Genomic DNA, 24,004 nt, shown 5'->3' with positions numbered 1-24,004 from the left:
AGCCCTCGCGAAGCCCTAGTTAACTTTGCACTTAATACTTAGACAGCGGTTTCGGGCAGCTTGTCGGCCGCGGCCTCAGCTTCAGCCTCCTGCTGCTTCATCACATCCTTCTCCTTGGGAGGAATGCTGATGACGCGCTTGCCGCACAGCGAGTAGTGGTATCCCGGCTCGAAACGGTCCTTGGCGTTCGTGCGCACGAGGAAGAGCACCAGGAAACCGATGCAGACGATCACGAAGATGACCTGGATGTTGTCGATGTACGCCTCACCGATAGACATGCCGTCGGCCACCTTGCTGTTGAAAAAGTGGTTGAAGCTAAGACCACCCGCAACACCACCGATAGCCATGGCCGTCAGGATGATGCCGTGCATCGGGCCGATGTTGTAGGCGCCGAACATGTCCGTCACGAAAGCGGGGATGGTGCCGAAGCCTCCACCGTAGCTGCACGTGAGCACGAAGATCTCGATCACGAAGACCGTGTAGCTGTTGTGTCGGATGACCGTGGGCAACGAGCCCAGAACGATAACCTGGGCACCGAGGGTGAAGTAGTACAACACCTTGCGCGCAAACGTCTTCTCAACCTTGAGGTAGCGGACGAGGAAGTCCGAAATGGCCGGGAAGGCGAGGCGACCGCAGCAGTTGAACGCACTGTTGATGGACACGATGTCGGAAGCCGTGCCGGCGCTCTTGTTGAAGATATCCGTGCACATGCCTGAAAGGCGGGACAGCACGATGACACCGAAGAGCTGGTTCGCGAAGAACATGATGTACATGAAGATGTAGTCGGGCGTCAATATGGCCTGCTTCAGGGTCAGCTGCTTGATCGGCGACTTCTCCACGACGTCCTCGTCCTTCGGCGTCTGCACCGCCTTGTAGGCGTCGTCAAGCTTCTCCTCCAGAGCCTCGCTCTCGTCCACACGGTCACCGTGGATGTTAAGACCGTTGACGGTGAAGTCTGCCGGCGGCACGCGGAGGACCAGGGCCGAAGCAAACATAGCTACACTCATGATAGCACCGAGCAGGACGAACATCCACGCAAGGCCGACGGCATCAATCGTAGGCAGGTACACCTTGCTCCACACGATGGAGCCAGCACCGTATCCGGCAACGGCGAAGCCAGCGGCAGTGCCGCGGTAGTCGGGGAACCACTTCTGCAGCGTCGACACGGGCGAAATGTAGCACATGCCCATACCGATGGCAGTGATGACGCCGTAGCCGATGTAGATCCAAGTAATGGACTTGTAGTGGCAGCCGAGCGCCGTGACGATGTGGCCGATCATGTACAGCACCGTTCCAATGAAGACGCCCCACCTAGGGCCCTTGCGCTCGATAGTGGGGCCCAGGGTGGACGTGGCGGCGCCGAAGACACCGATGGCAATGTAGAAGGCGTTCACAGCACGACCCTTCTTGGCATCGCCGTAGACGGCCAAGTCGATGGGGTGGTTGAGCACCGACCAGGCGTAGATGCAGCCGATGCAGAACTGCACGACGAAGGCAGCGCCGAACAGGTACCAGCGCGAAAACGTGAGCCCGAACATGGTGAGGTGAACCGGAGACTTGTGCGCCAGGAAGCCAATTCTAAACTGAGAGCTGGTGAAGGAGTGTCGGCGGAGCAGTGTGGTTGGTGCTGCGGAGACTTGTCGATTGTCGAAGGGAGCGTTCCCAAGCATACACGACGAGATGGGAGCTGCAGCAAGATCCCACGGGAAAGCCCAGGAAAGCCTCTGGCAAACGCCTGTCTGTCAAGCAGCGCGCGTAGAGCCAACGCCGCGCAGTGTACGTGTACACTGTATGTGCTACACTGTAGTCACCGCGGACGAAGACGTGTCGGGAGCAAGCGAGCGCGTGGCTCAATCATCTGGGCAAAAACTTCCCGTAAGTCTGCGAGAGACTCTGCAGAGTCGAGCCATCATGAAAGCATGTGTCTTGCAGCGGAATCGACGCCCGTATCCGGCTAGGTTCGTGAGTTACCCTATATGCAACAAGAGGCAAAATGGGGCACCCAGTTGTACTGCATCAGGCAGGTTAGTCTTCGCCATTCATTTTCGTTCGAGCTCGAGATTAAAATGGTGCCTCGCAATTATTAAATCGTACCGCGACTGTTCTTCGCTCGCAGCACGCATCTCCTCGTCGCCTATGGTGATGGCGAGAAGGCTTGACATCGACGGCAAGCGGCAGGTGTGTACAGTAAGTAACCTTTGAGATCTCAATTCCTGTGATCAACCGAACCAAGTGCACTGCGTATACCGTAAAGTGCTGAACCAAAGTCACGGGGTCGATCTGGGTATGCACAGTAGCGTTGCTAACAACTCGTTCACACGATGCAGACGAGCGGGTTGTCTCTGTTGCATGCACAGTACACGCAGTTTTCAGAGCATGCAGAGGTGACATCGGCAATAAGTGCATTCGGGTCAAGATTTCCGTAGTTACGCGACCTCCTTCAGAATCCAAACTGGACAGCCTGTTTGATGGGATGAAGCTCGAGATGCCCGGTGTATTTCTTGCAACACTTAGGGGATGTTTCATTCGGGGGCAGTTGCAAACTCGACAAATTTGCGTCTTTGTGCTGTCCTCGGATAAGCGTTTCCGAACAGCAGCGACTGGATTTGCCTTTGATCCTGTTGCACGATGGCTGCTGCACAGCACCGAGCGATCGCTGAAGACGCTGGGTTGGCAAGGCGTCTGGCGGCGTCAGTGATGCCGCCACGGGATCATCAATCGCGCCTTCAACATATGCCTGGCTTCAAGCTTCCTGCGGTGAAGGTACCGCCCGGACAAAAATGCAGCTTCGCGAATAAAATCGTCGGAGGCAGCGGTCCAGATCGCACAAATAGGGCACGAAGGCACGCGACGTGGCTTCTCTTTCTCTTGGTCGCTGCCAGCGACTCGGTGGGCGAGCTTACTGCGCAGATCGCTTTTGCTCCTTTTCATAAGCGATGACATCAGCTCGATGGTTATGGCGACGCCTTTCATGCTCAACTTTACCAAAACCAATTTCCAATACCCACATGCACTTCTACTGCTGTGCGTCGCTTTTTAGGAATGCATTGTACATGTATGTATCAATGCGTTCGTCTACGCAGTGTTGAACTTGATGTAGCAGATCTGTCCTTGCGACCGAAGTGACCGGACAAAGCACACCGAAACAATGATCTCTTCAACCAGTGCACTTTTATTCAGCACTTAAATCGCTCGGGTCCACTAAAGTTGGAAAATTCCTTGGACTCGGTGATTTGTAGAGCCCGTAACCGCTAAGTTCGGCGTACTATTGGAGATTTACGGTGTTTTGAGAAATAGAGTATTAACAGGCGTCGCCTCGAACAGGGAACATTTTTCCGTGCACATCATAAATTCTTTTTTTTTTAATATGGCTCGGATCGACCTGAAACTTTGGCAACAAGCTCTGGTTGGTCATGGATAGGTAATTAGAAAGTTTGGGAAGAAGTGTGCTTGTGCTCCAGGTGCAATGAACACAAGATCAGCACGCCATACTGGAATGTAGTCAGAGGTTTATTGCAAGTTTATCATAACTGAACGGTCGCCGCTGCTTTCAGCTCCCTCATCTGGGCATCTGCACAATGGCGACCGATAAAGAAGAAGATGGTTTGCTGTTAGTGCGCACCAGAAAGCGCAAGCAGTCTCTAGGGCAAGGTGTAATATGTAACAAGGAAAATGAGAGCTTGCAGTCTGATGCTGCTGCGGCTGCAGCTGGATCAAAGCGTCTCCGAAGCTGCAATAACCCCGACTATCCGGTACGCTAAAAGATCTCAATCACTAATAGCTTACTGAATTATACTTTTTGAGGTCTAACCTTGAGCTAATGAACACACTCTTTATTTCTCTCTCTTTGTAATTACCAGAGCAAAGGCGTCAACGTGGCAATTGCAATTGCTAATGCCGCCAAAGCTGGTGCGGAAGCTCGTGCACGGCGAGTATCCCAAGCACAGATCCAGGAACGCCGCAAAAATGGTCCAGATCACTATTCTTACCTGATAGCGGATTCAATCAAGGCTGCTGCACTCGCTGGCTACAGATCGCGCGTTCAGTGGGCTGCCCGCGCGAATGATTTTGGCGCTAACCGCACGGAACGCAATGCTGGGGGTGGAGGAAGCTTTGCTGCAGCATGTACCGACAGCAGGAAGCAGTCAGCACGCGAAAATTCGGACCTCTTTCAAGCTGACCAAGATGTTCAAAAGGGGTGCTCGTCGGAGAAAGCGGCGAAGAGCAGCGTCGATCACATGGGAGGAGACGTGTGTGATAACCTTGTAGCAGACATCAAATGCTATGCAGGACGTCCTATCGACTTTGCTGTGGTTCGTAGTGCTGGCAATGCACAATCTCGGAAGCCTCAGCACCAGAAGGATGCTGCATGCGGCGCACGAAAAGAAGGTAAAGCTGAAGAGTGGTCTTCGCTGCAGGTTTCGCACCAGATTTTACGGGATATGGGTAATGATACTGTGTTGTGTGGCGTATGAACGTGGGGAATCCGATAATACTGGATTGAAGTGGAGTAGATGTGATGGCTCGGTGATCGAGCACGACCTGCCACACACATGCAGCCCCCGTGTCGAGCGTGGAAAATCTGTCGCAATAGAGCCTCGAATTGGGGTTAGTACTCCAGTAGCAATTGAAGCGTTCGTGGCGACAGCGGAACGGAAATCACAGGCGTCACGCTCACTAAGCTTTGGTATGCAGACGGAAAATGCTGATAGAGACTTGCTTATCGATGTCGCTGGTAATAACGAAGCCGAGAGTGTCCCAAAGTCGTACGGCGAGGTGATACATGCTGCTGAAATCGATGCCACCGCTGATAACAGTTGCGAGCAAGGTCAAAGTTATAATAATTCCAGCCCTTCAAATTCCCGCGTTTGCGACGTTCGAATCGGATTCAAGTCGAACGAATGTTTGTGAGTCCGCCGACATTAACGCCAAATCGTGTCCGCCGGACACTTCCAACAATTCGAGCACTCCTCAAGTTTTTTTCTCTTCCCGAAAGTGAAGTGAAATCCTTTCTAAAGCATCTACCGTCAAAGAAAACAAGATCAACAGCGGAATTCTGGACGGATTCGGACTCCAGCACGACTGATGCAGCATATCAGCGCACTGTGGCGTCCGATCTCGTGTTTCGATTACTGCAATGTATTTCAGAAACGTTGTGCGGCACCAGCGCATCTAGTGCGTTTTTAGAGATCTTTGCGACCTGGTTAAACCCGGTGACGTGTGCTAACGATACATTGGTGACGACGTCTGCGAACGTATTAGCGAAAACGCGGAAGGGCTCTCTCGAATACCGAAGTGTGCGCGCGCTACTGTGCGGTTCATATTCGTTGAAGAGCCTCCAAGATATTTGCATCGATGTTAATGGAGTTTGCATTGGACGGAAAGCTCACTTAGCGGGTTGCAGAGATTTTCAGATCCTTTTTGATGAAGGTGCGCTGGAAGTGAGTAAAGTCACAAGGCAAAGATTCGACCCAGCAGTTGTGTCTGAAGCTGTCCGCCACATCCTCTCCATGGAAAACGTTACCTTTCTGTCTTGGGGGACGAAATCGGTCAAGTTGGACGGGGAGCGGGTATCTGTTCCTGCCATACAGAGGCGCAAACCGATAAATGTAATGTTTGACCAGTATGGGCACCTGGAAATATGGTGTCCGCACGAACATATTATCGACTAGCCGCCATCTTGACGCATGGTACGTCACAGCCTCGGAAGGCAGTAAATTACGTCACTGGGTTTCTGATCAACGATAACTTTCAATTACTCGATCGTATTGTGAAAGGGGCAGTAGTGATGCGATCATTGTCATTGATTTCAAAATGAAACTTGAGCCAATCTATTTCCGCGAAAAGACTGTTGATCACTATGGGAAACGAGGAATGTCGTGGCATGGAGCCCTACTTCGTTACTGGAGGTATGATGCTGTCAGTGGTTCTGCTCGCGAAAATAAAGTGTACGTCGATCAAATTTCAAACGGGGATAACAAACAGGATAAAGAATCTGTGGTCGCACTAGTTGAGGGGATATTATTGTCGGTTCACCGAGCGTTCCCATTTATCAAGCGCGTGACGTTTCAGTCCGATAATGCTTCGTGTTATCAAAACACGTATCTAGCGCTCATGCTTCCTCTCGTTGGCGCTTTGAACAATATCGAGGTCGTTCGATTCATCCACTCTGAGACCCAAGATGGGAAGTGCGTCCTAGATGCCCATTTGCAACTGCAACGCGTAAAGTGAAAGCTTGGGTTTGTCAAGGCCACGACGCTACAACCCCGCAGGAAGTGGTAACAGCTTTAACGTCTGATGGCGGTCTTCCGAATTGTATAGTGGAGTTAGTGGAATACAATCGCGCCAAGATGAAGTTTGTTTACGAAGCGGTGGAGCTGTTGGCGAAGTCGTTAGGCCGACTTTTTACTCGTTTCAATGAGGTCGTTTACGACCACCCGCCTTTTACGCCCCCTTCACTATGGAAAGAGCGTTTTGACGTCAAAACGTGGCCATCGTTCAAACTCACGATATTTGAATATTCTGGTGTTGGAGATGGATGCATAGTGTGTGTGTGTCCGACACTTGGTCGGTGCGACTGCAATACGACTCATGACCGTAATCGCCAGAAATTGGATCTTCGTGATGACACGTTGGACAGTGACATCGAATTAGGTAATTTTAGTAGTGACAGAGAAGATGAATGTGAGCAGTTTGAGCCAATTGGGAATGATGCAGAAGCCACAAGTGAAACGTCAACAGTTGTGGCGCTTCCTGGTGGTTCTATTGGTGCTTTATCAGGAATCCAAATTACTCGGTTTGGTCAACTACGGATGCGGACGAGCGATATGAGGTGTGAGCGCCCCACACTTGGTAATGACCCACACGGCCGTGACATTTGTGAAAAAGACGTCGAAGCTTATGCAAAGCGGAGTCTTATGGACATGCAAACAGGGGGGGACTTCAGTGATATAATTGAGTCAACCGGTCTGGGCAGAAAGGTAATCGCAGCGGCGAAGAAGTGCGTCAAAATGACTCGAGAGCAGAAACAATTAGCGCCAGGATGGGCTCGCAGGCAGAAGAAAGGGTACATGTACGGTGCAAAATATATTGCTCTGTACAGTGAAGAAGTGGAGAAGCTCTTCAATCGCGGGGTGGCTGATGCCAGATGGGACCGGCCAGAATGCGAGAATTTCTTACGAAAGCGTATCCTCGACGCTACAATTTGCCAGGCGAAAACGAAATACGCTCAAGAATATTGGCCCTTCTACAGAAGCAGAAGAAATCTGGCAAGGCATTGCCACCTAGGAGACCGACGAATTCCAAGCAATTCAGCCAAAGCCAGGTCAATGGAAGTGTAGCTACCGAAGGTGGAGACGTCTAACTGGAAGGCATAAGAAGCAACACTTTATTTAGACCCACAATCGTAAACTCACTGCCAATCAATGGCTAAACAATAACAGTTTGAATGCAAGTAGCTTGGTCTTCACAACCTCAGTATAAAAAATATCACGATCTCGCACCAACAACGGATTCCAAAGTGCCAAAATACAGGACATGCATTCCAATGGATCTTGTCGGGACTTGTTTAACCTAGCGAAACGAATTCGCGTCACATGGACGATGGCACCCCACTTACATTGACAACTCTATCTACGTTTTGAGGAAGACCTTTCCGATGCGACTTCTGGAAAAGCACGAGGTAAATACAAACGAATGAGAGCTTCGTGTCAGGCTGCGAATAGCTCTCTAGAGTCACCATAATCTATCAAATCGAAGCTGCTAAGCGCGCTCACTCTGCTACAGCCTTCCCGCTTTCGTTTCTAATGGTTTATCATTGCTTCAATCTATAGGAGGGATACTTGCAATAGAGTATCCGTCCAATATCTGCAACAATATACGAGAAGAAAGCCACTAGATTACCTTGCATACAAGGTAAAGGTGTAGATGCACGGGCACTAGTTGATATTGTAGCTACTGTTGGGTTGATAATATTATCAACGTCATTTTAGAGCGGTTGCTACTCGCTGTAGACACCAGAGAAAGGGGAGAGGAAGGGAGGGAGGAAGGAAGGAAGGAAGGGGGGAAGAAGCGCCTTCCATGACACCAACGGACCCTGGTGATACGCGTGCCCTGTCAGTTGTTGTGTTTTGGTATGCCTCACCGTAGCATCATGTGGATGAATTATACCGAGGGTCTGCGACCAATAAAGAGCTAAGCACAACGAGGCCAGTCAGTCATATTTACCACCACAAGACGTTTCTGATATCTTACCGGATTTAAATATACTCTGTAATTTACGACAAAGAGTCGCTCAACTCGTCATTTCGGAGAGGCCATAACGCGATAACTACTTCGCGTAAGTGACTATGTCGGCTACCATTGTGCTCGTGAGAACAAGCCCTTTGGATTAATACCGCTTTCGAGCTCATTGGGGCCGTTTTCCAGGGCCTCATTTTTGAGTTGCACGGAAAAGTCTACTTTAGGTTCCTGCACCGAGGCGACGCCTGTTAATACTACGAGACTATAGTTTCACCCGTGTGTTTGCATTGAAAAGCCTCTTTGACATTCAGGTTCTAAAAGCAGTGCTACTCTACATATACTGGGTGGGAGAGGGGTAATACATACTAGTTTAATAAATAAATACTGTAGGGGCAGTGATGTACTGCACTATACAATCTAATATTTGTGAAGTGATAAAGTTGTAGCGACCCTAAGTTGCGGGGTTCCCAACCATGTATCGTGTAGAATACAGTATGTTGTCTTTTGTATTGTATTTAAATTTCATTAATCCGTACTAATCATTTTAATTTAGCCCTAAGCGCCGGAATGTACATAATAATGTAGAAATATACATAAGGTCTTCTGCCAGTTTTGTACCGTCCTTCGAACTTGCGGACTTGCTGTGGCATAACTTTTCATTAAATTGTCCATTCTGCAATCTGATTGCACCCGCTAAATCTGCGCGATTGGGCTGAATTTATGTACTTCACGCTGGTCCGTGTAAATTTTGCAGAACTTCTTGTTATTATTTTGAAAAGCTTGTTGATTTGGAGTGAGCTGCCAGTTTCCTGCCTCTTTTTGATAGCATTTTTGTATGCTATGCAAATCCTAGGAGGCTCATCACCGGAAATTGCATGTGACGCTGGAGAAATCTACCAATAGACTACGAGAGTTTAACAAGGAGAAGATGCTAATTGGCTAAAACAAGTAGGCACGGAACTGGTTGTAGGCACGCAACTGGCACCTTACCTTAATAATTTATTTACGGTTCATTGCATAGCGTATATTTACCTGATAAAAACCAGGTTAATTTCATTCTCCGTCCTCTAACCGAGAGTCCTACGCTTTCCGCCCCTACAGACTAGACCTGTCATCTCGACTACATTACCTCGGCCCTATCACATGCATTATCCACTCATCAAATCGAATCGCACTGGCTTTTAAACTATACACGAAATTTTAAAAATAGCCATAATCACGCAAACAATCGCACTTTAGCGAGCGTGATTATCTTGGACCCGCTCCCTACTAGAATCTCGGGGGGACCACAGGGACCGACTGTATCAAATACTCGGCCCCATGCTGCGAGTAGTGCAGCGAGCTCCGCGAGCGGAACGGGGGCGCCCTATCATTGCCTAAGCCCCTCATACCCAGGCGAAGCGGCGCGCTGAGCTCTAGGCAAAATATTAGTGTGAAAACCGATTAGTTTGTCCTCCTGAATTAGCCGGTTAAACATCGCTCATAGCGGATTTGAAGACTAATAAATCGGGGATGTCTCAATTTTAATCGGAGTATAAATCGGTCATCGGTCTCGTAATTATGTGCAGCCTAGCAATTTCGATCAACATGCATTTACCTCGGCCCGAGACTCGCCAAGTGCAGCGGCAACACCGCACTTAAACGCGTCGCCTGCATATCTCAGTTGCATGTATTATAGCGTGCGGTTTTTCCTGCTTAGTTCTGATGTTAGTGTTGTAGCCTTGACTACCTAGTCAAGAGCGACTGCAACGATTGTTGCGTGGCGGCTGCTTTAGCCTACAAGGAGCGAATGCCAGTTGCACATCGGACATTCCATCTGAATAGCAAGCAAATCGGCCGGCCCTGGCTTAATCGGTCGATTTCCAAATATAAATCCGACTCATATGCTCTGACTCTGTAAGTCGTCCTAGGTAATAATCTTGAGGATAAATCGAGGTACCCCAGTCTAATTAGGAGGTCAGATTTAACAAATGGGGGGGGTCGTTAGCAATCCAATAAGACATTCTAATCGGTTTTCACAATATATGCATAAAAAGAACATGTGATTATTAAATATGAATGTTCTCTATTATTTTTATGGCGCCAAAAGACTGCTGTTCCTTCGGCCTTCGGCTAGCACCACAGTACTCGCTCGGTATTCCTCGCAGAGCGTTTCACACGCATCACAAACATCCTCTCGGCTGATCTAAAATGCTCGGTCCTCATTAATAAAATACAATAATACTAGTAGTGGAGCATCTCAGTCGCGTTGCTCCGTTGAGTTGCTTAGGGGGCCGACACCCTGCAGTGTAATCTCCACTGCAGGCCGACGTCCCCGCCCTCTAATAAAGCTATTGATTAATAGGGTCTAAGCCATCACGTGCAGATCGGTGCAGCTTCCGATCCGACATCACATCTGCGATTAGGAACACTATTATCATAGAACTGCATGAAGATCTCGTCATTGCATGTAAGAAGTGCATTGCGAGCTTTACATGCTGAGGGTTGCACCCCCAGACCCCCGCAATAGAAAACTAACTCCGAGTTGGGGCAACGGGTCCGTTCGCTGGAATGCTCGTCGCTGGGCCCGCCTACGCAAATACCGCACGGCCCTGCTTCGCGGGCACCCCGCGCGGGTTTGCTGCGGCTACGCTCCTCGCAACCGCTCACTACCGCTTCCAGTGCTGACTGCACGCGAACAGGTCAATAGTGCTCTGGCTGGTAGGCACGAACTTGTAGCGAGAGTCTGTCGAATCTTATTCTCTTAAATAAACTGTAGGAGACTGAGTCGGACGCTCCCGTATATAAGCTTGCTGACTCCGCTCTAAATCAGGGTACGAACGTATGCGACGAGGCATTTAGTCTCATCACAGCCGGTAAACTGTAGCATTTTAGCTAAATCTGCACCCGTTGTCCTGTTGCTGAGCCAGATTAGCATTTCTCTGTTTGGAAAATGCCCTCTAAATCGTGTACCTCCGATTTAATGACATACGGTCACTAAAATTCGCATCTTTATGCAGTGAAATCTTAAATCCTATCCACGTAAAAATTCTGGAAATGTCAGTAAACACAGGAGTTTTTGGTCAAAAATGGCCCTGGGCGACTCAATCAGAATGCCAGCCCTAACCCTTTCCGTCTAAATTGATATCAGGTAAGTAAATGCAGGTATGAACCCTTGAAAAAGCTAAGTAAAAGTGAGTGCATCAATGTAAGGGGGACTTCGTCCCCAATTATCAAATAGTTGATATTATTCATAAATTAATTTCGTTTTTTAACTTATAAAACAAATTAATTAGGGTTAAATAAAACATAATTGATTTGATGGGGAAATAAACATTTACATTCGTGTAAAAATAATCAATTGTTGTGGGTTTCAAAGAAACAAGAACATATTTTTTATTTTTCTAAGAATCCAAAATGACTGAGATAATGGAACGGGTGCGTTGGAATCGGCTAAGCGTAAACGGTTAATTAACAGGTACTTGTGTACCCGATCGCTTTGCCTCTGCTACCTGGCGGCATTGTCACAGTCGAAAGCCAGAGATATCCACGAGGTGTATTCGTTTGCCATTGCAGCAATTGCAGCTGCCCGCAGTCTTTTCACCTAGTACGCAGGGGGAGCTGCGGCCAGATTGGAATTCGATTTCAGCCATTCGTTGATGATGTCGCCGAGAAGTAAACCTTCGTCGCTCTTATAGCTCGTGAAATTCTTGTCCATGAGAAACACATGGTGATCGCCTTCAACGTAAAACGTGAAAATGTGCGGGCTCACGGTTTGGTACGCGCCCAAAATTGCCGACATGTTATTGTAAAGCTCCTCCTCCGACATCAAATTGGGGGTGGGATATATACCCTGGATACCCTCCCCGACCAGTGCGTAGTAGTACCGCTGGACTTCGTCACCTTTGCTGTTCACGAACAGCCACTTGGACTCAGGTCGGTCCTCAATAAGCGCATCCACTAGATCAATCACTGAGGCGTTTCTCGCATTGCATACTGCCGCAATATCCGGGGGGAAAGCTAAACCGTTCTCACACGCCCCGAAGTATTGCAACAGCGCTGGCACTTGGCGGCTCTCTGGCAAAAACCCGACGTAACTGTCTGTCATAACTGAGAATCGCGTGCTCCTGGCCTCAACATTCCACATGTCCGTAATTTGAGCACTAAAGAACTGCGCGGCCAGTGAACCAGCACTTGCACCTCCGACGACCAGGTTTTCAACGTCGGGGAAGTTTTGGTGTGTTCAATCCAGAGCCGATTTGGAGTTATTGTACCCGTTCATATGCATCGGAAAGTCCTTCCCGAGACACTGCGGGTTGCCCAAACTCTTCTCGATGCCGCTCTCGAACGCCGGGAACACCTTGTTGCCGATGTGAACGTCACCAGTGCAGTAAGGGACGAAGACTACGTTCCAGTCTCGGAACATGTTGTCCACCATGGAGCGGTCAATCACTCCGGCCCCTTGTACAGTGGCAACTGTCGTGAATAAAGCGTTCTCAGCTAGCGAGCACTCCAAACCAAAGGCACACGTGTTGTCATCCGTACAGCCACCACCACCCTGGAAGAAAACCATCAGCTTGGACTTGTCGTGGTTCGTGTTCGGGAACACCTGGAAGAAGTACGTGGAGTTCGTTATGAAACCGGTCACTGAGTCCGTGTAGTCATCGAAAGCGCAGCGCGTATTGCCTCCAGGGTAGACGAGCACGCTGCCATCGCTGGAGAGCGAGGTGAAGCTTTCCACCGCGCAGACTTCGGAGTCACTCAACGTACACGTCGACTGTGCTGTCGCTTGGGCCAGAACCGAAGCTGCGACGAGCAGAACTGAGGCAGCAGCCGAGCGACAGGAGACCATCGAGTCTTGGAAGAGTGTGATTGCGCAGGTAGAGTGGAGTGCTATCGAGTTCTGCGCTCGACAAGTCAAAAACTGGAATGAAGACAACGTGTTACAACGAGATAGGTTAACGTAGACTATCCAGCAGACTTGAGGCCAGATACAGTGCACGTCGCCGTATACATATGCAATGCTTACAATGCCTACCTTCATTTTTTGATTGGGTTGGGGTGACGCCCTCCCCCGGAACGCGTGGACGGCGGCGAATGCCGCTCACGGGCTTCCGGCAGGCGCTCTCGGGCGTCTGCAAGTCCCTTGCGAGTCTCTCCCTTTGGCAGCCACCTTCACCAGCAGTACTACCCGTCACAACCCCCCTTCCGTATCGCCCTAACCGCAATGACCGCACTAACCGCCTTAGAATAGGCTCGTTCAATGTGCAGTCCCTAGGTTCGCTATACAAGCAGTTTGAAACGCTTCCCCAAGACCTGCGCCGCTACCAGATCGATATCCTTGGCCTCCAAGAGACCAAGCTGTATGAGCTGGGGCGCTTTGAGGTCGGAGACTACTTACTACTAACGTTGCCGGCACAGGAAGAGCGCTACGGAGTTGGATTTGCCATCTCTCCTCGCGTTACTCCTTACCTCCGTCGGTGCTGGGCTCACAGCGACCGTATCGGCATCTTGCAGATGCGGCTACCTAACACAGGACCCATCAACATCGTCACGGCCTACGCTCCACACAGCGGGCGCCCACTAACAGAAGTAGATGCTTTCTACGCAGACCTTCGAGCAGCCATGGACCAATTCCCCCGCAGAGATATCACCATGATTACCGGAGACTTTAACGCAAAACGCGGGCAGAAAACAACCGGAGAAACGTTTCTCGGGCCTCATGCACGAGGCACGCGTAACCGGAACGGGCACCTCATGGCTGCCTTTTGTGATACTTATCAACTCTTTGCTACCAATACAGCCTTTCCCAAGCGAGCGAAAAACAAGACCACCTGGAGCCAGCGCAAGCGGACACACTCTGTCTACAATCAAATCGACTACGTACTCTGCCCTCAGAGTTATAGACGGTTCTGTCTAGATGCCCAGTCCTGGGGTGGGGCCATCACCCCGTCCGACCACAAGATCGTCACCGCGGACTTTGAGCTCAAGCACATCCGTCGCCTCCGGTTTCCGTCGCGTCGCACAAGCGGCACAACTGTTCACCTCACACGCAGCGAGTTAGTTCACAACGACGACTCCAGAACCGCTTACGCATCAGCCGTTAAGCGGATCCTACCCCCCGCAGACGCTGACGATGGATCCACTATCAACCTGCAATGGGAGGACACTTTTGCGAAGCTACACGAAGCAGCATCGCAGACCATCGGGTTTTCTTCGCCGGATCAACGACGCTGCCGCAGCTACGACGATCCGCTGCTCGCCGCGCTGTCCGAGCAACAACGCCAGCTCCGGCTCCGCATTTACAACGACACATCGGCCAACACAGCGCTGCTGCGCTCTCAGCGAAACAAGATCCTAGACCAGATCCGCACTCGCTGCTGTGACCTCGCTAACATGGCCCTCGACGAAAAGGTTTCACGCATCGAGGCTTCAAGCGACTCTCAAAATGTTCGTTGCCGTCCGCGATCTCGCCCGCAAACCGACACAGCAGCTTCTAATTCAAGACTCATCAGGTAAGTATATACTTCACAGAAACACAGCTAACAAAATTGTCCGAGATCACTTCCAAGAACAGTTTCTAAATCCAGATCAAGCTCAAGTATCGCCAGACCCAACAGCTCAACCCCTCGACTGCCCAATCACGCCGGACGAAGTCCGTGGTGCCCTCCTTTGACTGAACAACGGTCGTGCTGCTGGCCCCGATGCTATTCCTGGTGAACTACTCAAGTATGCCGCTGCTGACGTTGCTCCACGACTCGCACATCTACTAAACCACAGCTTCGAACGCGGTGAACCCATCCCACTGGGCCAAGGTATCCTGCTGTGTCTCCAGAAGCCGAACAAGCCACGAGGACAGTGTTCAAGCCTACGCCCGATAGTTCTCCTGAACACTATTCGCAAAGTGGTGTCACTCATCGTTCTACGCCGCATCACACCCGCGGTCGACAAGTTTCTCTCAGGCCACCAAAGTGGCTTCCGCAAGAGCCGCAGTACGGCTGACGCGGTGTGGGCCCACAAGTGGCTGTGCGCACGGGTACAAAAGTATCGCGAAATCGTTCATGTACTGGGTATCGACTTCTCGCGCGCGTTCGACACGATCGACCGTGCCAAACTCCTCAAAGTTCTACAGCTGTTTCTACGCGACGACGAAATCCGGCTGATTATACTCTTACTATCCGACACAACGCTTTCACTCCGCATCGGCCACCAGATCCTGCAACCAGTCGGCAGCAACACAGGTACGCCACAGGGCGACTCACTCTCACCAGCATTATTTGTTATCTACCTAGAAGCAGCACTTAGAGATCTAGCTAGTCACCCTGCAATGCCGCCGGACCTGCTCCAGCAAATGATCGTGTATGCGGACGATGCCGACTTTATCTGTCGGGACCCCGCCCTCGTCGAGCTCATCCAGACCCATGCCCCGGAAGTATTCGCGCGCTGGTCGCTTCAAATGAACGCGGCAAAGACGGAGCACACAATTCTCCGCCGCTGCCTGACACCGGCCAGTGCCGACCCCCACGCTCGTGCAGAGAAAGAAGCATGGAGGTCTACGCGGAAGCTTGGCTCGTTGCTCGAAGATGCCGATGACGTATCGCGTCGGAAAATACTCGCTGCGGCTGCTCTTCGGCGGCTCTGGACGGTCTGGCTGAGATCGCACCGTATCACAGACACGACACGAATTCGCCTCCACAACTGCTACGTACTGCCGATACTACTCTACAACTGCGGGGCCTGGGCGCTTACACCAACGGAGCTTCACCGACTCGAAAGCTTTCACCGTCGCCAGCTACGGTCTGTCCTCAATGTGCGTACATCTCCAACGCTGATCTCTACGCAACGTGCGACGAGCGGCCGCTCCGTCACTGGATCACATCTGCGAGGTGGGGGCTTCTCGGGCACATTCTACGGCGACTACAAGATATCCCGGCGTTTATCCAGATGAAGGCGTATTTCTCTTCCTCCGACAGCAGCAAGTGGAGAGGTAGGCCCCGCACCACACTGCCTCTTGTCCTCGACCAGGACCTTGATGCTAGTGGGTGTGGCTACCGCCTCCGCACCAGCTCAGACTTGGAGATACTTCGACTGCTTGCCCAAGACCGACATAAATGGAAGGCCCTCATGACTACCATTGCTGACTCACTGCCAGCCAAAGGAGACTCGACGTATGCGGACACCACACTATGCCACCGACTAGCTAAACTGAGACTAGCGCAGGTGTAATTTGGCTACGCGAGCACGTAAATCATTGCATTGCCTACCTTCATCATTCCAAGCCTTCTTCTGCAGGCAAACACATCCGAGTAGGTTCCTCCATCTGTCGGCAATCTAACGGAATAATGGATTGCGGGACGCTGTCCGTATACAGTTTACACTTGGTTCATGTAATCCAAAGGTGCAAATGCAAGGTGAAATCTGTGGTGTTGGTACGTACATACAACTTGATGCAATATTTGCGTGCTTGCATCGATATGTACCGTATACGAGCGAAGACACACTGGTGCTGAATAGAACGCCTGATAACTTATTGCAACGCGATTTAGAACACTGGAGATATGTTTCTTACCTTGCTCTCGTGACGTGAGTGTATTCTTGAAGTGGGTTTCGATTACGATATACGTTCATTGTTGTCGTAGTCATGGCAGAATCATGCAATGTTAACCATACTGCACGGCAAAAAAAACCGGTCAGCTCAAAAGTGCGACGATTACTGCCACTGTCCAAGTGAGCACGATCCGCACCCAACGATCTTAATGAACTCCGTACAGATTTACATTCGTGTTGGCTTTTAACCCTTCCGAGCTGTCTTTAGTTTTTTTAGGAACTATGGACTATGACATTCATTAAGCCCGGTAGTCAAAAAGTTAACAAGACCATGAAAGCAGCACGCATGGATAGCTTCTCTACGTGATTTACTACATGTACTCACTGGCCAAAACTCGATACTGTAACACATAAAACAAAGATCAGCTTGCAGAAGCCAGAACGACTGTGGCTTAGTTCTGCGTTGCAGACTGGGTGGGGTCCATTTGTGCGGGTGCGGCAGTTGAAGCAGACGTTGACGTATCTGCAGGTACAACAACGCCAGGCGTGTATGAAGTCCATCCAGGTGGGATCGAAGTCCATCCCGGCGGAATCGAGGTCCAACCAGGAGGAATCGATGTCCATCCAGGATAATGCGTAGCGTCAGTTGCCTCGGGCGCTGTGGTAGCTGGAATGGTTGCTGTCGGGCTGGGTGTTGCAGTTGGCAAGGCAGTTGTCGACGGAGCAGCGGTAGCCGGATCTTTCGTAATAGTCTCTGTTTGAGACATCGGAGACACGGTTGCAACCTCAGGCGTCGACGTTGGTGCTAAGGGGGTAGCAACTGGGGCCGCAGTTGGAGCTATAGTGACGGTCGGTGTCGCACTAGTCACCATAGGAGCTCGAGTACCAGGTGTAGCGTCCGGTGCAGCGGTAGTAGTGCTCGGTCTTGCCGCTGTCGAACTCGGAGGTAAAGTGACTAGTTTGGTCGCACTGCTAGTCGATGCAGTGCCACCACGTGATGCAGCATTGTACAGGGCCCACGAACGCGTCAGTCCATCGTCCATGGTAGCCGTCACCAGCTTCGAGAGAGCGTCCTCTTGATTGATCGCCGCCTCGTTCACAAGTAGAAGCGACAGCCACGCGTTCGTGGTATCTGCTCCCGTGACAATCGCCTCCTTCGACAAAATGTCGTCCCATTCCTGTTGGATGAACTTTGCCGTCCGCACCAGTCCGTTGATCGGCGACACCGGGATCATCTGGATGCCGTGGATGCAGTACTTCTCGGCGCTGAACCACGTCGCGTAGTCCGCCTTGTTGTCGAAGAAAATGCCCGTGACGTGGTTGGGCACGAACTGAGGCGGATGGATCGTGTTGTCCGACGTCATGAGGAAGTAAGTGCGCACGGCGCGAGCGTTCAGGCGCAACATGAGGCTGCCCAGGTCTTCCACAGCTTGGTTCTGGGTCACTTTGCCCCACAGCATCATGCCGTAGTAGAAGTTCACGTCCTCCGACGTACTCTCTTCGTCCTTGCCGTCAGCCATGGGCGTCACGCCGTGCGAGTACGAGTGGCCGAGGTACCAGGAAAAATGGCGGAATCTCGGGAAGTACTCGTCGTCCGAGCTTGGATTGGCGACGTCGCGCAGCAATGTCCACACCATGGTCTCGAGCTGGGCCATGCCTGACCACGATGGATCCAGTTTTTTGAGAATGGCCGACGCTGTCACCCAGTAGCCGTAGTGGTAGTGGTGGTCGTTGTACACTCCGTTTCCAAACTCTACGTTAACGTCATCGCTAGTGAACACTTGGCTTGTCACGATTCCGTTGTAAGTCGTCTCGTATACCAGCGGCACGCTGACGGTGTTGTTCAAGAAAGGCTCAATGAGCGTCTCCAGTTTCGATAGGCAACTTTTCAGCAATGTAGTATCATCGCCAACCACCGAGCTATCTGCAGCCATCAAACACAGCGATGCGTACTTCTGATACTCCTTGCCGTTGTAGTACCAGCTACCTGTGTCCAGCGTCCACGTGCTCTCAATGTCACTCTGCAGCGTCGACAGTAGACCGATCTGCGAAACCACGTCAGCCGACGGCTTGCTCGCAGGGTAGAAATCTACTTCGTCGTCCGCCTCGGGCTCCGAAAGCGTCCAGCTCCCAGACGTGGTCACCTGGCCCACCATTAGGCCGCGAGTGCTTGAGTGCAGAACGATGGCCCCGCTCAACTGTGTCGTGGTGGGGTTGTCTATGGCGTCCAGGTGATGAGGAAGCGCAAAATGAAGGAGACCCGAACTATCGCACCCGCTGCCTCCCGTCTCCCAGTCCAGCGAGTAACTCGTCCGAGACTGCACCGACACGTCTCCACCGCGCACGACGCACGAGGCGTAGTCGTCGTACACATTTTGGTCGCCGCTCTCGGGGAGAACCGCTAAGCGAACCGTGCCCGTGTAGCCTGCCGCTGCTGTCAAAGCCGACCCAGTGCTTTCGACTGAGAAGGTCACACTTGGGTCGCTGGCGAAGGCCACCCACGTCTGGTTGTTCGCGAGCCGCACCACGTACTTGCCCGGCGTCGAGCTGTCCAGCAGCGTCATGGCGTAGTCCGACTCGATGCGGGGCGTTAAGCCTGCGTACGCCGCCGACACGAAGGCCATGCCGTGCACGAGCGCCGAGTCCATGCAGTTGAAGCTATCACTGTCGCTGCTGCCGGCCACACAGGTCCGCAGCGCGACGCCCATGTCGCTGAACGAATAGATCTCGTAGTCGGGCTTGGTCGACCCGAACTCGCTGGCCGATAGAGTCACGTCGTTGTGGAACTCGTGCAGGTAGTACCTTATGACGCCGTCCACCTCGTCGGCCAGTTGGCGATACGTGTAGGAGTAGCATGCCTGGAGTCCGAAGGGAGCTTGCTTGGGCAGCTTGAGCGCGTACGGGTTGGACCACGCCGGGTTGGCGACGGAGTCGACGTCTTCGTTGGTGGTGTGAATGAGGTTCCCCCACCACTTGTTGGTGGGAATGGGCTGGGCGTTAAGGGCTTCGGCGACGTTGATGATGGGGGCTAGAGCGGCGAGTCCGTCCTTGCGTTGGAAGAGCGTTTCGGACGGTGATTCTGTAGAGAATGCCGAAAGGTATTCGCTACTTGACTCTTGAACTTGATCTGCTGCGTGTACGGTGCCCTCCCTGTAAGAATTGTCAGCAAGGGAGCCTCCAAAATCTGCTGAGACCGTGCATGTTAGAGTCGCCGTCACTGAGATCCACAGCCGCGCCGCAGACTTCATAGCTACGCGCACAGCTCGACTGACGCGCTGGACTCAATGGAGGCCAAAGGCACTGGCTGGTGCGTGTGCGCTCGTGAGAGAAAGCGGATCGGAATACGCGCAAAAACTTGCATAGGGTCGTCAGATAACAACGACCAAGCTTCAAATCACCTGGCCTCTCTCCATTCATTGTTGAACGTCATCGAACCATGTAGCATTTCGTGCGCCAACAACCCGAACAAGCTCGTTGGAGCTTGAGCGCGGTTCAACTGACACAAGTGTGGACACTTAGTTAGTCCGACAGATGTTGCGGACGCAGCTTTGCAAGTCCTGGTCGCAGTTCCCGGGATCCGCCTGCCTGATCTGAAAGGGTACAGCGACTCGAATTCGCGCTTTGGGATCAACCCGGTCGGAAGCTGCAAACGTATACTGTACGTAGTGGCCGCTTTAGTTTTAGATGCATTTACACTGCAAATGCAGCTCGCAAACGCGAGTCGTCGAAGAGCGAGAAAACGAAGAACGTGGTTGCATTTTGCGGTCGCTTGCTTGTTGTGCGGGCGAAACTCGATATCAAGCACACACTTGTCCTTCACGTGATTGTTGCTGCAACGCCCTTTTGCTGGCGGGATTTATCCTGGGCTGTGGCACCGAGCTGCTCACTTCGTATCTCGTGCATTGACGACGCGGCGGCATTAAGCTTACTGTATTAGCGCCAATTTGTCCGCGTACCTCTTCAAAGGGGCTGGCCTGCAAGACAGCAGCAAAGTCGCCGGGTGACCGTCAACGCAAATTGGCGCCAGCCTGGCGGGGTTCGCACGTCGAAAACATGGACACCGGCTCAAAACTTTGGATGAAGCCATCTGATCCGGGATCATTGAGGCAGATTCGACCAGTGCAATGTGGCAGCTGTCGGCTACAGCGTACTCGATGGAATCGAGGCAATTCGCACGCGCGCAATTCATCCCAAAGCACCTTTCACATGTTAGCTGTCCTCGTCACTCATGCACCGTAACCGCCACTCAGTACTCTCCCCACAGTTGTCACCTCAGTTGACATGGAGGGTCCTCTATTCAGGTAACTTACCAGTGTCCAGCAAAAATCATATTTTGACAAGCATTTCCCGCTGCAGCATATCCACTTTGCCACCTTTCCAGCCCATGATCCGACAACTGCTATTAGCAGCTAGCGCGCTGTTAGCCCGCGTTCTTCTCTACGCCGATGAATCAACCGTCAGTGCTGGCAACGCACCAGACACCATCCTGCCAGGATATCTAAGTCCGTTTTCCACCGACGCTCCATCCGAAAAGCTCTTCCAACGCAAGGACGGACTCGCCGCTCTAGCCCCCATCATCAACGTCGCCGAAGCCCTTAACGCCCAGCCCATTCCCACCAACAAGTGGTGGGGGAACCTCATTCACACCACCAACGAAGACGTCGACTCCGTCGCCAACCCGGCGTGGTCCAACCCGTACGCGCTCAAGCTGCCCAAGCAAGCTCCCTTCGGACTCCAGGCATGCTACTCCTACACGTATCGCCAACTGGCCGACGAGGTGGACGGCGTCATAAGGTACTACCTGCACGAGTTCCACAACGACGTGACTCTATCGGCCAGCGAGTTCGGGTCGACCAAGCCCGACTACGAGATCTATTCGTTCAGCGACATGGGCGTCGCGCTGCGGACCTGTGTGGCCGGCAGCAGCGACAGTGATAGCTTCAACTGCATGGACTCGGCGCTCGTGCACGGCATGGCCTTCGTGTCGGCGGCGTACGCAGGCTTAACGCCGCGCATCGAGTCGGACTACGCCATGACGCTGCTGGACAGCTCGACGCCGGGCAAGTACGTGGTGCGGCTTGCGAACAACCAGACGTGGGTGGCCTTCGCCAGCGACCCAAGTGTGACCTTCTCAGTCGACAGCACTGGGTCGGCTTTGACAGCAGCGGCAGGCTACACGGGCACGGTTCGCTTAGCGGTTCTCCCCGAGAGCGGCGACCAAAATGTGTACGACGACTACGCCTCGTGCGTCGTGCGCGGTGGAGACGTGTCGGTGCAGTCTCGGACGAGTTACTCGCTGGACTGGGAGACGGGAGGCAGCGGGTGCGATAGTTCGGGTCTCCTTCATTTTGCGCTTCCTCATCACCTGGACGCCATGGACAACCCTACCACGACACAGTTGAGCGGGGCCATCGTTCTGCACTCAAGCACTCGCGGCCTAATGGTGGGCCAGGTGACCACGTCTGGGAGCTGGACGCTTTCGGAGCCCGAGGCGGACGACGAAGTAGATTTCTATCCTGCGAGCAAGCTGTCAGCCGACGTGGTTTCGCAGATCGGTCTTCTGTCGACGCTGCAGAGTGACATCGATAGCTCGTGGGCGCTGGACACAGGCAGTTGGTACTTCAGTGGAAAAGCATACCAGAAGTACGCATCGCTGTGTTTGATGGCCGCTGACAGGGCCATAGTAGGCTCTAGCAGGTCTTTGCTTCGACGATGTTTGTCCAAGTTGGAAGCCCTCATTGAGCCTTTTCTCACCAACACTCTCAGCTCGCCGTTGGTGTATGAGACGACGTACAAAGGTATTGTCACTAGCCTCGCATTTTCGACGGGAGATATTAACGTTGACTTCGGGAATGGTGTATACAACGACCACCACTACCACTACGGCTACTGGGTGACAGCGTCGGCCATTCTCAAAAAACTGGATCCATCGTGGTCAGGCATGGCCCAGCTCGAGACCATGGTGTGGACATTGCTGCGCGACGTCGCCAACCCAAGCTCGGACGACGAGTACTTCCCGAGATTCCGCCATTTTTCCTGGTACCTCGGCCACTCGTACTCGCACGGCGTGACGCCCATGGCTGACGGCAAGGACGAAGAGAGTACGTCGGAGGACGTGAACTTCTACTACGGCATGATGCTGTGGGGCAAAGTGACCCAGAACCAAGCTGTGGAAGACCTGGGCAGCCTCATGTTGCGCCTGAACGCTCGCGCCGTGCGCACTTACTTCCTCATGACGTCGGACAACACGATCCATCCGCCTCAGTTCGTGCCCAACCACGTCACGGGCATTTTCTTCGACAACAAGGCGGACTACGCGACGTGGTTCAGCGCCGAGAAGTACTGCATCCACGGCATCCAGATGATCCCGGTGTCGCCGATCAACGGACTGGTGCGGACGGCAAAGTTCATCCAAGAGGAATGGGACGACATTTTGTCAAAGGAGGCGATTGTCACGGGAGCAGATACCACGAACGCGTGGCTGTCGCTTCTACTTGTGAACGAGGCGGCGATCAATCAAGAGGACGCTCTCTCGAAGCTGACGATGGCTACCATGGACGATGGACTGACGCGTTCGTGGGCTCTATACATTGCCGCTTCCCATCGCACTAAACCTCGCGTAGCGACCTCAACCTGCGCCAACACCGTTTGGACTGCAGCGATCACTTTTGATGGCGAAGTGTGCCTAAACCCGTCATGGTCGTCTTCCTAGGAATTAATCAACGTTGAAGTCTTCAACTGACTGGTTGAAGTCAAGATGTACAAATGTGCGCCACACCAAACGCTGCAAAAAAATATCTAACCGAATGTGTTCTTAACATCATAACTGTTGCGTCTCGGCCATAGTTGTTCCCTGTCAAGGCTAAAGTCGTTCGCGCCATCAGGGAACAAACGATGGTGAAGCGCAGCAGCTCCAAGGCTCGGCGCGGGGGCTCGGCCGTGGACCAGCTCCAGGCGGCGCTCACGCGCTCGCTCAAGGACAGCGTGGCGGAGGCCGTGAGCTCCGTGTGCGAGAGCTACCAGCAGGCGCTGGACGCGCAGGCCGCTGCGGCCGTCGCCGTCGCCGCCCCCGTCGAGGAGAGCGCGGGCTACGACCAGTACTACAACAACTGCCGCCGCCTGGTGGACTACATCCAGCAGAACATGGAGGCGTCGCCGGGCTTCAGCGAGCAGATGGACCGCATCATCCTGGCCTGCCACAGCGGCGCCACGGAGCGCGTGCTGAGCTCCGTCGTGA

At 52.4% G+C, this 24,004-nt stretch overlaps 6 protein-coding genes across 6 annotated transcripts; 3 read left to right on the top strand and 3 right to left on the bottom strand.

Annotated features, from left to right (window-relative positions):
• Positions 1-38: 38 nt before the first annotated feature.
• PHYSODRAFT_467980 (hypothetical protein) lies at positions 39-1,538 on the bottom strand (the record flags this gene model as incomplete). Its single annotated transcript, XM_009517367.1, has 1 exon — positions 39-1,538. The coding sequence occupies one exon, from the start codon at positions 1,536-1,538 to the stop codon at positions 39-41; it is 1,500 nt and encodes a 499-aa protein (XP_009515662.1).
• Positions 1,539-3,539: 2,001 nt separating this feature from the next.
• Positions 3,540-4,100, top strand: PHYSODRAFT_284253 (hypothetical protein; the record flags this gene model as incomplete). Its single annotated transcript, XM_009517366.1, has 2 exons — positions 3,540-3,752; positions 3,861-4,100. Coding segments are annotated over exons 1-2 (307 nt in total), but the record flags the coding sequence as incomplete, so codon positions are not given.
• A 7,565-nt stretch (positions 4,101-11,665) lies between these two features.
• PHYSODRAFT_343819 (hypothetical protein) lies at positions 11,666-13,072 on the bottom strand (the record flags this gene model as incomplete). Its single annotated transcript, XM_009517365.1, has 3 exons — positions 11,666-12,180; positions 12,256-12,420; positions 12,529-13,072. The coding sequence occupies 3 exons, from the start codon at positions 13,070-13,072 to the stop codon at positions 11,825-11,827; spliced, it is 1,065 nt and encodes a 354-aa protein (XP_009515660.1). The 3' UTR covers positions 11,666-11,824.
• A 2,604-nt stretch (positions 13,073-15,676) lies between these two features.
• PHYSODRAFT_472706 (hypothetical protein) lies at positions 15,677-16,446 on the top strand (the record flags this gene model as incomplete). Its single annotated transcript, XM_009517364.1, has 3 exons — positions 15,677-16,021; positions 16,075-16,258; positions 16,379-16,446. 3 exons carry the CDS (start codon positions 15,677-15,679, stop codon positions 16,444-16,446), a joined length of 597 nt encoding a protein of 198 aa, XP_009515659.1.
• Positions 16,447-17,863: 1,417 nt separating this feature from the next.
• Positions 17,864-20,184, bottom strand: PHYSODRAFT_253600 (putative endo-1,3-beta-glucanase; the record flags this gene model as incomplete). Its single annotated transcript, XM_009517363.1, has 2 exons — positions 17,864-19,846; positions 20,166-20,184. Coding segments are annotated over 2 exons (2,002 nt in total), but the record flags the coding sequence as incomplete, so codon positions are not given.
• Positions 20,185-21,151: 967 nt separating this feature from the next.
• Positions 21,152-23,479, top strand: PHYSODRAFT_467532 (putative endo-1,3-beta-glucanase; the record flags this gene model as incomplete). Its single annotated transcript, XM_009517362.1, has 1 exon — positions 21,152-23,479. One exon carries the CDS (start codon positions 21,152-21,154, stop codon positions 23,477-23,479), a length of 2,328 nt encoding a protein of 775 aa, XP_009515657.1.
• Between the last annotated feature and the right edge of the window lie 525 nt (positions 23,480-24,004).

This window comes from Phytophthora sojae, assembly GCF_000149755.1.
Source record: "Phytophthora sojae unplaced genomic scaffold PHYSOscaffold_1, whole genome shotgun sequence".
NCBI classification, from domain to species: domain Eukaryota; phylum Oomycota; class Peronosporomycetes; order Peronosporales; family Peronosporaceae; genus Phytophthora; species Phytophthora sojae.
Note: the sequence above shows the minus strand (reverse complement) of the source record. Positions and strands in the feature narration are given on the sequence as shown.